This window comes from Mus caroli, chromosome 1, assembly GCF_900094665.2.
Source record: "Mus caroli chromosome 1, CAROLI_EIJ_v1.1, whole genome shotgun sequence".
Lineage (NCBI taxonomy): Eukaryota > Metazoa > Chordata > Mammalia > Rodentia > Muridae > Mus > Mus caroli.
In genome coordinates this window covers 169,265,477-169,280,118 of record NC_034570.1, presented here as the reverse complement: position 1 = coordinate 169,280,118, position 14,642 = coordinate 169,265,477, and the positions used below count along the sequence as shown (strand labels likewise).

Here is a 14,642-nt window from a genome sequence, read left to right as displayed (position 1 = left end):
TCCAGGGCTTCTATGACTTTTTACATTCTGCCAGGATCTTTCAGTTTGAGATTTTTAGCCTTTCTCAGACCCACCTCCACAATTTATGAGGGTTATGTTTCTTGCCCTCTCTAATATATTGAAATGAAATTATACAGGTAATGCAGTCTATGTAAGTTTGTATATCTATTATATACTTTAGTTTTTTGTTTGTTTGTTTTTGAGACAGGGTTTCTCTGTATAGCCCTGGCTGTCCTGGAACTCATTTCGTAGAGCAGACTGGCCTTGAATTTAGAAATCCGCCTGCCTCTGCTTCCTGAGTGCTGGGATTAAAGGTGTGCACTACCACACCCAGCTCAAATTTGTATGTTCATAAGGAGAAAGAAAATAAAGTCTAACAAAAATATTGTGTCTTGTTATATAAATTGGCATGACTAGACTGAAAGACATAGTTACAGACTGGCAAATACACAGAGCCACTCTGAGAAGGAAGGGGAGATGTATAACAGAAAGTCTGCTGGGTTGGCAAATCTGATATAGCAGGAGCTATGGCCTTAGCGGATACAGCTTTATAAAACATGAACTGACTTTAGAAAAATTCTCAAAGTCTTCCCTTGACTTGACAACGACAAAATTCAACACTGTTAGGACTATGTAAAAACAAGCAAACAAAAGTTTATTCTAGGCTGAGCCCATTAGAAACATTTCTACCTTCACAGAATATCTCAAAGGATGTATGAAACTTGTGTTGCCTTTGGGATTTTTCTCTTGTGGAAGTGTCCCCCATGGGAGGTCTGGATTCTCGTTTTCTGCTAATTAAATGTCAGCCATGCATTACAGCATCACACCAAACAAAAACAACAGTTTCCAGGGCAACCTTCCTTCAATATTGGTACTGTCCTCATCGGGAACTCCTCATGTAATTAGTTTGTAACAATTACAAATACTGTACAAGGCACGGAGACGTGCAGTTTCTGAAGTTATTTTTCGAGTCTGGAATACTCTGACACATGGAATTCTATTGCAGATTTTGACTTCCTTTTCTCATCTGAAACCCACGTCTTCTGCTGTTTTTGGCTCCTAATGCAACACTTGTTTTTCCTTGATCTTCCATGGCCCTTTGTACTTGTTGTATATATAGCATTGTTAGTTTTGATCTTTGAGAACAGAAAACATCCTAGCCAGTTGTGAACAAACTTAATTGTGTTTTTGGTTGGCAGTGGAGGGAGAATATAGGAAAGTTGGCCATCCTTTGAGAAACTGGTGGACATGGAAGTCCAGTGTGCCATTAAAGGGCCCAACTAAGGTGAGGGAGGATAGTGCCAGTGTTTCTCAGTGTCTTTGCACACGGAGTTGCTTAGTAGACTCATGGGTGGGCTTATATTTATAAGATTTATGCTAAGAGTCCAAGCAGCAGGTCTGAGAAAAATATGGTTTTGAAAACTGTATTTTTATCATCGTGGTTAGAAGAAGTGGAGTAGACAGAGACGTCCATCTAACGTGAAACAGTTCCAAGTGGTGCGATCACGCTCTGTGTTTACGACTAATGGTTTGATCCTGCTTTTGGGCAGACTAAAGGCAATGAACTTCTATAATCCTCTAAACCCAATGGGAGGATAAGCAGGTGCTGGTTATTTTCACGGAATGACTCAAGAATAGAACGAAGGGACATTTTTCCTAGTGTCTGTTTATTATTTAGATAGAGCAACATTAATTATGTTAAAGACCAGATGTTACTTTTGACAAGAATTCTCTAAACTTGAGATGCTTCATTTAAACCAGTGCCAATTACCTGGTTACTTGGTCCACTTTCTGAAGTGTGTTTGGCTGCCAAGTCTCCAAGCTGATCTAACCTTGATTATTATTATTATTATTATCCATTACATCCCCATTGCACTTTTCCCTCCCTCCACAAAGAGCATGCCTACTAGGGATATCAACCAAACACAGTCCAACAAGTTACATACGCTAAGACCAGGCACAAACCCTCCTGTCAAGGCTGGATAAGGCAACCCAGGAAGAGAAAAAGGGTCCCAAGAGTAGGCAAGAGTCAAAGCAGCCTTCCCCCACCCCCACCCGACCCCACCCCCACCGTGTAGTTTAGCACTGCAGTTTCTTGTCTGAATAAAGGGCTCTGCACTGGCCTGCTTAACCCATTCTAACTGTAAGACCAGATGGAAGAACCAACTTCATATCTTAGTCAGTGTATACCAGCCCTGTCCCCAAGGATGGCTGGCAGCGACAGTCATGGGATTCTGCGTCTCATAATTTACACACGTTTGTTTGACTCATTTGAATGTTTAGTAGATGAATGCAATTTGCTAAGCAGGCTACTGCGTTCTTTTAAACTCATCTGACAGTGAAGCAGTATACTCTCTGAACACCTTGTACATCTTCGTAACTGACAGTTGCTAGCTAGGTCAGTACTTGTTCCTACGCAACGAGCTTTTTCGTGCCACTGAGTTAGATACTTCAGGTAAAATGACTGGTGTTATGTAACTGCCCAAGATGCCATTATAGTTGTAAACATAAGCATTGTCAAAAGACACAGTCCGGTATGATGATCAGCCTTCTTGGAATACATTCTCCTGTGATTTAGTATTTAGTAACATATGTCTTCCTTTCTACCAGATGAGAATTATGGAAGTCATTATGCTCTGTTTCTGCCTAGCTTATAAAGCAACTTAAATAAATGTACAAACATGGCAGTCATGTAGTGGCCATGTGAGCACGCCAAGGGCTTCACTATCCTTGCTTATATTTAAAGAGTTTGTTTTTAAGTCCCAGATCATGAGCCTTACTTCATGTTTATTCTGTTAAAAACTATTTCTTTTTTCTTTCTTCCCCCTTCACCCCCAGCCCCCTACCTCTAGATAGGGTTTCTCTGTGTAACCCTAGCTTTCCTGGACAGAGAACTCTCTCTGTAGACCAAGCTGGCCTTGAACTCACAGAGACCTGCCTGCCTCTGCCTCCTGAGTGCTGGGATTAAACATGTGTGGCCACCACTGCCCAGCACAACCTATTTTTTGCATGGCCTTCATTGTCTCATGAAGCACAAGTTGACTTGAACATAGTCAAGGTGGCCTCGAACTCCTAATCTGCTGTCTTCAGCCTGCTGTGTGACTGGATTATAGGCACATTAAGCTAGCTCTCTTTCTTTTTGTTCTTTTCCTTAGCTTCTCCCTCTCTTCCTCCTCTTCCTCCCCTCTCCTCCCCCTTCCCTTCCTCCTCCCCCTTCTTTTCCCTTTCCCTCCCTTTCCCCTCCCTCTCCCCCCATCTTCTCCCTCTCCCTCTCTCCTTGGTAGCAGCAGGACTTGAGCCAAGGCTGCTTCATGCTCAGCTCTTCGCCTACTTCTTTACATGGAACTAGTGTAGTCTGCTGGGTGTGAGTGAGGTGTAAGCAGTGGAATGAAGGACGACAAAAAGTGTCATGATCATCTTAGTCAACATGAGCAGCTAACGCTGAATGGAGTTGAAGTGGAAGCAGTGGGCTTGCAAACAGTGTTTCTCTAACCCCCACTTATGAGAGGGCTGGCCAGGTTAACCCAGGAAGTCTTTTGTAGCAAAGGGCTCACGAGAACACAGTATGAGTTAGATGTATAATTTTTATGTGTGTGGCATCAGATATGTCCAAGATGGAACTTAGGAGGCATTTGCTCTGGCAGTTGCCCTGTCCTCTGGATGGCATCCTTCCCTTTAGTCCACTCACGTCTAGCTTTATGACCTAGCTTCAAGGCTGTTCCTTCCAGCAGATCAGAGCATTTGTCTTCCAAACTATACACTTTTATGAAAAGGAATCTTCTATAGTTTAGCCAGGATATAAGTATGACCTCATACTGTCTTGAACAAACTGGATACTTATGGTTTAGCTCCTTTCTGGGATGCCTTTGAGGTCTGTCAATATGTAGTCTTTATAGTTTTGAATCCGTTAGCCCACCTGGTCTAGGTCTATCTTCTGACTTTACAGCACAACTCACAATGCTGGCTTCTCTGTTTGGATTTCTCCTAGCCCCATGATTAACTTTTCTAGCTTTGGGTGCTTATTTCTTTAAAATACTATTGTATACACTACCAAATATTGAGTTTAAGTATTAAGAAAGGCGCACTGGTTCTTACTATAAAGTCTCCCAGCCTTGTAATGGCCACAGGGCAAAATTAAGGACAGCATGAAGCTGAGGTGTTTGTGCCTTTGTTTGATGGCTACTTTCCTGACAAAGACTAAATTCTAGATTGTATGCAAAAGGAATTTTGCATTTTATAGTTCTATTTAGGCTGTTAGGAATAAATTCATGCTAGTGATTCTCAGTGTTCAAAACCAGTTGGAATGAAAGTTGACTTCCTTCCCTGATGCCTTTCCATGCTCTTGACTTCGCAGAAAAAAGCCTGGCCGGACCACAAACGGGAATGCAGGTGTCTTAAAAGCTGCAAGCCCAGATATCCGCCCGACTCCGTGAGACTTCTGGGCAGGGTTATCGTCAAGCTGGTGAGCACACATCAGGAAAGGGGCCTGGGTCTGCTCTGACGAAAGCAGTTGCTGTTCCTGTTCATATTTAAGGCTGAGACTGCACCCATGTTAAGGTGGATGGTGGATTATCCCAGGCAGCATGTTAAGATAAGAAACGTTCCTATTCGCCATTGGCTTTATGACTGTGACATGCATAGTCCCTATCAGTAGAGATAGTATAATCTCTTTCTTGAATAGAGTCTTGAGGTAACATATTAGCAACTAGTAGAAACTATGTTTCCTTTGTAACTTTTTCCTAGGAACACACTGCATGTAGGAGCAAGCCTTCATTGTCTTTTCAAATGAGGACATAATTCGATGAAAATATATTAAATTGACAATTCTTCCTCCTCCTCCTCCTCTTTTTAAATAGAGCCAGGACTTGTCTCTGTCTCCCATAATAAGCAGAGTCTAGAACCCTACCCTGAAGAAGCTTCTAGAGTGTTCCATGAGGGCTATAGCATAACCACCTCAGATTTTTGTAAGGCCTAATTTTGTTTCTTCACTTAGTCATTAACTTTCGAATTTTTATTTTCCTTTTTTTCCACCTCAAACGTTTATAGAGGATTTTATAGTGGGAACTTCTTGTAAAGGAGTTTTTTATTTGGAGATAAAACTGCTTAGGTGAAGTTGCAAGTTAGACTTTAAAATTGTTACTAAGCAATTTAAAAAAGAGTGCTGTAGAGACCTGGAGGCATGATGACTGGGGGGCGGTGTGTGTGTGTGTGTGTGTGTGTGTGTGTGTGTGTGTGTATGCGTGCTCGCTCGCTGTCCAGCCCGAGGATGGTCTGAATTCTGTTTTTGGGGCCTATCAATGGGAGGAGGAGACTGACTTCTGACTGTTGCCCTTTAACTTACACACACACACACACACACACACACACACACACACACACAAATAAATGCTTTCAATGTTATGAAGAAAAAGTGATATATAAAAAATGATCTTTTAAAAATATAATTGTAGCTGGGTGTGGTGATTCACACCTCTAATCCCAGCACTCATGAGACATCTTGTGAACCTCTTGTGATCCAGGCTAGCCTGGTCTACAGAGTACTTCCCAGGACAGCCAGAGCTACATAGTGATGTAGTGGTATATCATGTCTCAAAATAAGCAATCAAACAAAAACTTTCATCACAATATCCCAAGTGTAGGCAAAGCTGCAAAATTATCTATTGAGGCACTGACCTTGTTTTTGGTGTTTTCTCCTTTTCCTTCACAGATGGATGAAAAGCCCTCAGAGTCGGAGAAACTTTATTCATTTTATGATCTGGAGTCCAGTAAGTGATTATTCATTAGAATCCTAAAATTAATTCTATCAGTTATCTGCTGAACTCTCCCACCCCAATTTTTCTCATCTTTGCAGAGGTTCAGACTAGGGCAGCTGTTCTCAACCTGTGGGTTATAACCATTGGAAAGCACATATTTCCAAGGGTCTTAGGAACTGAGACACCATTCAGTAGCAACATTACAGTTATAAAGTGGCAACGAAAATATTTTTTATGGCTTGGGGTGGGGTGGGGGGTCACCACAACATGAGGAACTGTATTAAAGGGTCTCTGCCTTTTTTTTTTTTAAAGACTTATTTATTATATGTAAGTACATTGTACCTGTCTTTAGACACACTGAAGAGGGCATCAGATCTCATTTTGGGTGGTTGTGATCTACCATGTGGTTGCTGGGATTTGAACTCAGGACCTTTGCAAGAGCAGTCAGTGCTCTTAACCACTGAGCCATCTCTCCAGCCCCAAAGTGCCACGGACCTGGCCCAATCAGCCTCTCTCAATCTGTGTGGAATCAGGGTTTGGGAGAGGTGGGCAAAGAGTAAGTGAGAATTGACAAACAGATGCAAACACGAGTGAGTGCTGAATCTGAATGTATTTTGTCCAAACGAACACCAGACTTTTAATACAGAAGAAAACCAAGAAAGCCAGGCAAACACATCTGCCAAGTTACATTGTCACAAAACAAAAAGAATGCATACATAAAAAGATGGCAGGAGTCAGGCCACATTTACCACTGAGAATAGGAACAAAAAAGAAAGAAAGAAAGAAAGAAAGAAAGAAAGAAAGAAAGAAAGAGAGAGGAAAGAAAAGCCAGGTGAGGTGGCACACGCCTTTAATCCCAGCACTCAGGAGGCAGTGGCAGGCGGATTTCTGAGTTCGAGGCCAGCCTGGTCTACAGAGTGAGTTCCAGGACAGCCAGGGCTACANANAAAAACCCTGTCTCGAAAAACCAAAAAAAAAAAAAAAAAAAGAGAGAGAGAGAGACAATAGGAACAATCCTTAATTAAAAAGATCAGCTAAACACAGGAGCCAGGTGAATGCTATGATGCAAGGCTAGTCTATTGTTAAACCCACCACCAGGGGTTCTTTAGTAAAATAACCTGATTATGCTATTCATCTGGGCCTAGTGAAAAAAAAAAAAAAAAAAAACTGCTCTAGGGGAATTACCCTTTCATGCAACCCACATTTTCCTAGGCCATTGTATATTCCTGTGTTTGGGTGTGCCTCGGCTATTGTCCTAAGTAATTACTATGCAGACTAGCTCTGAGCTTATCTAGCTCTTTTTGAGTAAATTGTAATGCCTAATTCATTTCACTGTCTCTACTAGAAGTGAACTTGAATGTTACTGAATAGGTAACATTCTTACTGAATTCCAAGCTCAGGGTCGGCCTCAGGGATTTTCTAGGAACCATTGGAACACTGGTGGAGGGCTTAGCTATATGTCAAAATCAATTCTTAAAGGCACTTATAGTAAAACAATACTGAAAGAGAGCACACGGATCCAAACACCAGACTAATGCAGTGACAGGTTTTGAGTATTCGGGCTATGGGAATGCCAAGGTTCCAGGAGGCAAAGTTTCCTTGAATCTCTTTGCCTCAGGACTGCTTCCAGGCTTTCAGGCCTATAATGTGTGTCACCGCTGGAGTGGATGTAGCACCAAAGAGTCTGTGCCTTAGGAAGGTTGAGTCCTGCTGCTGCTGTTTTTGGACCTCACTCATGATGAGCACACAGTCACCCACTGAGTTGCCTTTACAAACTGCTTTTAATAACAACTTTGCTCTTCTATGTTTAGTACATGAATCAGACGTAAAGAAATGTTTTGTTTTTATAAACAACTAACACATGATTTTGTTTAATCTAGGGTAGATTGGGCCGCATATAGGTTTGTGAAGCTCTACAGTAGACAGAATAGTGTAATTGGGCACGTGGACCCATCTGCATAGGGAAACTGTGCTAGAGGGTTGCTACTGTCAAGAATTAATAAACTTGGGAGAATGTTAGGGTTTTTCTTTTGAGTTCTTTTTTATGTCTTTATTGTAAACACTATACAAGTTTTTTTTTTTTTCCACAAATAAGTGAAACTCTGCATTGAAAGTAGGAACTTCTGACCTTTCAATGACAGCAGAAGAGCCCTTGCTTTATTCTCAGACACCTCAAGCAGGAACCATCAGCCAAGCTGTCCCTTTTCTAGTCTCTAGCTGGATTGTGCTTATCCAAGTGAGGTTGATTTGAACATTTAATGACCACTTCTAGAATGCTCCATCTAGAATGATTCCCATCAGGAGGTCTTCCTCCAGTAACAGTCACTCCAGGCATACTGCACTGGCCCAAGAATGCAGTATCCTGACCAAGCCTTGGTGAACTTTCGATGACCCCATAGCTGTTCTCATTCAACATGGGAGTGGGAACACCACTCCATGAACTCAGAAAAAGGTGTTGGGTTGACTGGGGCAAGAACTGTTTTTTGATTGGTACAAATGCGATCCTTCATTTGCATACCATATGTCTTTTGTTCCTGGCTCAATCAGCAGCAGGCTGGGCATCTGCTCTTTAAGTCAGCCGGAAGACTCCTTCCTGTGCTGACTCTGGTGATTTTTTTAAAAACATTTTAGCCCAGTTAAAAGCTTTTCCCAAATGGACTTCTCTTGCCTACCTGTGATTTTTATCATGTGTAGAATGGACTGGGCTGGTAACACCAGGAAGAGGTGTCACCAACTGTGAAAGGGTAGGCTGATGAGTGACTGGCTCAGGGGCAGAGAGTAAAGGCAGGGTAACTGTTGAAGAAGCCAAGACTTCAGAAGGCAGTGGGCAAGAGACTAGGGGCCTTGATTTCCAGAAGAGTTCCTGGTAAGTTGCCACACCTTGAAAAGAGAAGGTTCCTACATCTAATGTGCCTGAGCTCTATACGGCTGATACTGGAGTCCTGATACTCAAGAACCGTCATACCTAGGTGATGCTGACTGATGACAGCCACTGTTGAGTAGAGATGGTACATAGAGCCAAGGATTTTGCTTGCCGTCTTGTGTTGGTTTGGCAGCACTGAGTCAGGGCTGTATTCCTCTAAGCTGCGTGGTAAATCTCTAGCTTCTAAGATCTAGAGTCATGCATCTCTAGTTCTTCAGAATTGAAACTATAAACTTTTGAATCTGTTAATCCAACCCATAATTCTTTGCCATACAAGGGAGTACTCATGATTTCCTCATGAGCAGAACTGGGAGAATCTGTGTTTGTTAGTAGCATAGCTGTTAGTCCAATTGACCCTTTGTCTTCTGTTTCTTCCTTCTTTCATCCTCTCTCTCTCTCTCTCTCTCTCTCTCTCTCGTTTCCTTTTCATGTTAGGCAAGAGTGACATAGTGAACAGGGACCATCTAGGGAGCCCCATAGTGCCCTCATGCCTTTAGACACTAAGGCAGGTCTCAGGTGCAGAAGACCTAGGCTCTGTGACGGTCTTGGGCATTGTTCTTTCCCTCAGCTACCATGGTGGTTGCCAGTTGCCATGGATGCCTTCAGGCTCCCCAGATGTGGGCTCAAGCACAGTCAGGGTTATTTTGCTTTCGTAGAGTCAAAGGTCTTCTTCACTGAGCTTGTAAGTGGTTCTAGTCTCAAACCAGCTAGAACTGGTAGACTACATTTGTTACACAGTTTACCTACCATTCTGGTTGGAGTTGAATGAGGGGATGATTTCAGCTTTACATTTCTGGGGCCCTAGCTGCCAATGGTAATATATTGTTATTTAAGAGGTCACGGGTTAATTATTCTGTTGGACAAATAATTTGAAGAAAATATGCAAACCTGACATGGGGAAGAGTGTTAGTTCAATTTGATGTGTCTTTTCAAGTTTTAATAGAGAACTAATTAGTCATTTTTCTTTGTAGTACTGCTAGATAATTAACACCATTTACACTGAATTTGACTATTAACATTAGCCCTGCTCAGTAGCAAGCCATTATATTGCCTTTGGTGAAATGTTCTCAGATGTTATTAGTCTGATGGTTCACTCTCAGCCTTAATATGGCATGTGTAGTATAATTTAAACCAATGTTCAAGGAGGTCATATTAACTTTTAAAAAATGTGGTTTTTTTTTTTTATAAAAATATAATTGACACGTAAAGTATTTATACAAATCTGTGGGGTCTAGGATATGTAATATATAACAGTAAAAATAAGGTAATTAGCATTTAAATGTTAAAAATGTATCATTTGAATGTATTGGGAACCCTTTGGAAGTTTAGTAGAAATGACTCAGCACAAGTATACAATAAGTAATGATGGAATCAGAATGTCAGAAATTTATCGTTTTTACGTTGGAAACATTTAGGCAATCTTTATCTAGTAAGGACTTCAGCCTGTGCGCTGCAGAATGGCAGTACTGAGTCCTCCTAGCTGACTGTACTTTGATCCCCATGATCCAGCCTGCCTTCATCCCACTGCTGTGTCCTTTCTTACATCTGATGACCACGTTTGACTTTAATGAGATCCTCTTCTGTCCTGTTTTGCAGAGACCTTTCACTTCTTTGGCTACATTCCTTCCTATATATTTCATTTTGGGTCACAATTGTGACTCAAAGTGTTTTGTTTCTTTTGTTGTCTAAGTTTGTTACGAATGTGTAAAAAGTCTTAGTAATTTTTATGCCAGTTTTGTATCCAGAAGCATTACGGAATCATTGTATCAGTCTTAGCTCTTTTCTTGTGTCTAGAATCTTCCTCTGTAACTGAAACATAAAGAGAAGAAGCTGGGCTGCCTCCAGGCTTCCTGTGTTTGTCCAGCCTGGAAATCCTTCCAGGTTGAGATTTCTCAGGTCATCCATGTTTCTGTTATGGTTCACATTTTATATGGCAAATTACAGTTGCTTAAACTCCATGTGAACTTTCAATATCTTGTTTTCTGTCTTTTTAACCTTTCAGATAATACTATTTACCAGTCAGTTGTGACCTACATGTGAATTATTATGTGGAAAGTCAGTTTAAACTCACTGACTTCATTAGGATTTATGATGGTAGAGTTGTGCTCTATAAGGTAAAAGATCTGGCAGTGTGCAGCTGATTTTGGTTTATTATATTTTTAAAACCTGTATGCATCTGTTTAGTTTTTAATAGCCATTTAATATATTTTGTGGGTAAAGTTGGAGAGAATTTAACCAATGTAATATGTACCATGCTTTGTAGTTGTCAAAAGAACAAGATTGTCAGGATAGATTGCATGTCATGAAATATCTTGTATAGCCAGCATTTGAACACCCGAGAATTATTCCTGGCGTTCAGTAGGTGATTATACTGTTTGTTTTCTTTACAAAAAGATATTAGCAAACTCACTGAAGATAAGAAAGAGGGCCTGAGGCAACTTGCAATGACATTTCAACATTTCATGAGAGAGGAAATCCAGGACGCGTCTCAGCTGCCGCCTTCTTTTGACCTTTTTGAAGCCTTTGCAAAAGTAAGTTTGAAGCTTCTTCTCTCAGCTGATGCTGTCAGTCCGTCCCTCTCCCTTGGTTTTCTTGTCATTTGCAAACATGCCGAAGCCTTGATGGGGTATTGAGGACCAACAATGCCCCGCATCACTCCGCACCGCAACAGGGAACGAAAGCTCCCAGTGGTGCCTGCACTGGAAGGGTCTTCATCTCTTTTCTGTTTGATCAGTGGTTTTACTTGGAGATTCCTCATTGCCAATACTGCAGATATCCCCATCAGAGAATCTGTTCCCGTTTTTCAAAAGAACACAGCATATATATTTCATGACTTTCTACTGAAGGATTTCACTTTATTATTGGATTTATTCTTTATGTTGGTTGTTTTAGCCAGCTGAAACAATCTATTAGAATCTATTCTGATTAATTGATTTTTAGATGATGTGAAAGCATGGTAGTTTCTGACTTAAAACAATCTAAAGAGCAGATTAGTGAAATCCGAGGGTAGGGTTAGAAAACAGATTTAAAATTTTTTTTTAATTTTTGTCTGTTAGTTGGAGCTAGGCATTTTCTTCGGTGAGCTTGCTTAGGCACAGGCAGCCATGATACAGCGATGTGGGATGGCTCGGACCCAGGATTCCACACTCTGCTCTGGATCTATTGTCTTTGTCCATTTGTTTTCAGTGGTCCTCACATTTTACATTGGAAAAACGAGCTTGCCTCTTACCTTGCAAATTGTAAAACACACATTTTATAACATCCCATGATTATTTTAAGGTCTGCTTTCAAAACTACCTGTTTTTTAAGAATTTAAATGGGATCATTTGGAGCACTAGAGATTTATTCTATTTTTTTTTTCCCAAAGTTATTTTTATTCTGTAAAGTATGATCAGTGGTTGTCTGATATTGTGATCACAGCATTATAATTTGGTTTGTCTATAATTTTAAAGTTGATTTGAAATACGGTGGCTACTCTGCTTGCTTGTTTCATATGTATTTGAAGAATTACAGCCTTTAGTCGTTTTGAACCTATAGTACACACAGCTTCTGCAGTGTTAAACACTGAAGCAGCGGCATTTGTCTTATGATGGCTGGTACATCATCCCTCACCTTAGTAATGTGGCTGTCCTCTGGTGTCATTTGTGTTGTTGAAAAATCTTCCATAAAGTGAGTAATTGTGATTAATGTTCATGTAAAATGGCTTAAAATATTGCCAAATTTAAAATGTGCGTCATTGCCTTATTCCTGTTGTTTATTGTTAAACATTTTGTTTTGTTTCTTGAGACAGAGTCTCTCTGTATAGTCTTGGCTAACCAGGAACTTGCAGAGATCCACCTGCCTCTGTTATTGAGTAGATTAAAGGCCCGAGGTGAGCCTTTTTTTTTTTTTTTTTTGGAGACAGGGTTTCTCTGTGTAACAGCCTTGATTCTCCTGGAACCCACTTTGTAGACCAGGCTGGCCTGGGGCTCTTAGAGATCTACTTTCCCCTGCCTCCCTAGTGCTGAGATTAAAGGTGTGCACCACCACACCTAGCCTTGTTAAACATTTTTAATGACACTTATTTTATGAAACTTTCCCATGTTGTATATGAGGAGTATTCTGGCATTGTGATGAAAGGCCATTTGTTTGGACAAACTTTTAATAGTAATCTCTCCTCTTTCCCATATACTCGTAGTTGTGCTTGTTATAAAAGTGGAGTGTTTAGGAATGGGGGGGGGAGCTCAGGTATACACACAAGCAGACGCTCCTCCCTTCCAATCTTAGTGCATAAGAAATGGTGACAAGTGACTCTGCGGGGCCACCGGTGTCCATGCAGGAAGTCTTGGGTCTCAGTGTAAGAGTCTGTCTCAAAAAACCAAGGTGAGTGGTTCATGAGGAGCAACAGAAGAATCCACACTGTGCAAATGTGTGCACATGCGTGTGCACAAACAGAAGGAGACATATATATATATATATCATTGAGATCTTGGAGAATAATTGGGCTTGGATGTTTAACTTTTCTCTGAAAACAACCTTTAGTAGAAGTCAGAGGAGAGCAGATGGTTAGCCTGAGGCCCCTGGGCTTCTTCACCAACGTGTCACCTGTGGCTGACCTTCTGTGTATAAATTCATTGTAGAAGAGAGATCCCTCTCCAGCTCTTCCTTTCTCAGGAAAATGATCTTAATCAAGCTAATTAGTGTTCTGCAAACCACAGAGAAGAGCTTCGCAACCCGAGGAGCCTGCATGTCTTTTCTAGTACACTGGGCTTGGGCAGAGAACCTCTCCCGCACTCTCCTATCCTATATCCATTTTACTCTCATTTTACAGTTAGCCAGAGAGAGAGAAAATGGCTGCCACCACAGCTTGTGCCCTGCAGTAGGCTGCTTCTGCATGCCACGTGCAAACTCAATCCACAGGACTTCCACATGCATTTGTCTTCCTTGGTCTTTGAAATGGGGCTTTTCCTGGCTTCCGTAAAAAGACCGTGTGTTCTGGTTTGTTTTTGGTCTCTTTCTTCTTTGTATTTGTTTATGTTATATGTCACCATTGGACTCACTTAAACTTTTGTTTCGTCTTCGGCCTTTGTCACCAAAGGTCCATGAAATATTTGGTAAGGGTTAATCATGTTTTTCGAGCTGGGCCTGGTAGAGGACACAGTGGCTAATTCCTCAGAGCTTTCTCTTCTGGTTGCTTTAGGTGTTGTTGAAACATCTGGGAGTTTTGGTGGCAGAATAATGGCTTTCTTCTGTTAGGTCCTTAGAATGCAGGATGTGTCTGTTTCTACAGTCTTGGTTTTTGCCTGGCAAGATTTCCTCGATGTTCTAGAGACCCTACTGAGCAGTTATTTTGTGGGTCACAGTGAGGACCTCTTCCTTGTCACTTGCTGTTTAGCACCAGCATCGATTTTGCTTCTACCACCTCACATAAGCACACACACGAACAGCATTAGTGTGTAGATCTTTGGAGTTTCCCCTGTGATATATATCCCAATAAATCCCAATGAATCTAAAGCTTGCTTGTAAAATTTAGTACCACGATATATATCGGCACAGATTCTTTTTCCCAGTTCAGATATCAGAGGCCCCTCACATGGCTGACCTGAGTTTGAGAAGAGAAGACACACTGGCAGATTGTCCACGGTGGTCTTGGAAGGCTGGGTATGGAGAGTGGCAGGGCTGGTGAGCTACCGTAACTGAGGCTTAGGGACACACTGGCCTCCACAAGAGAAGACTGAAAAGACTGGAAGAGAGTCTCAGTTGTGAGATATTCCAGTCAATTGGAACAAAGGCTGGATGTTTGCTGTTTTCATAGATGCTGGCAGCCACTGCGTCTCCAGAATTCTCACCCAAGAAGAATAGATGCCTTGGGATCCAGTGGATGATGGGGAGGCTGGAGAAATCACAAAATCCTTTAACTGTGTTGTAATGGTTTCTTTTTAAGTTTAAGCTTACGTTTTTTTGTTTTTTTTCCTTTTTTTTTTTTT

General features: G+C 41.3%; 1 protein-coding gene across 1 annotated transcript in view; it reads left to right on the top strand.

Annotated features, from left to right (window-relative positions):
- Smyd3 (SET and MYND domain containing 3) overlaps nucleotides 1-14,642 on the top strand; it is a 564,623-nt gene that overhangs the window by 105,793 nt on the left and 444,188 nt on the right. Inside the window, exons 3-5 of the mRNA XM_021156846.2 lie at nucleotides 4,355-4,462; nucleotides 5,708-5,765; nucleotides 11,071-11,207. Of these exons, the coding sequence (XP_021012505.1) occupies nucleotides 4,355-4,462; nucleotides 5,708-5,765; nucleotides 11,071-11,207 (303 nt within the window). The remainder of the gene's footprint in view (nucleotides 1-4,354; nucleotides 4,463-5,707; nucleotides 5,766-11,070; nucleotides 11,208-14,642) is intronic.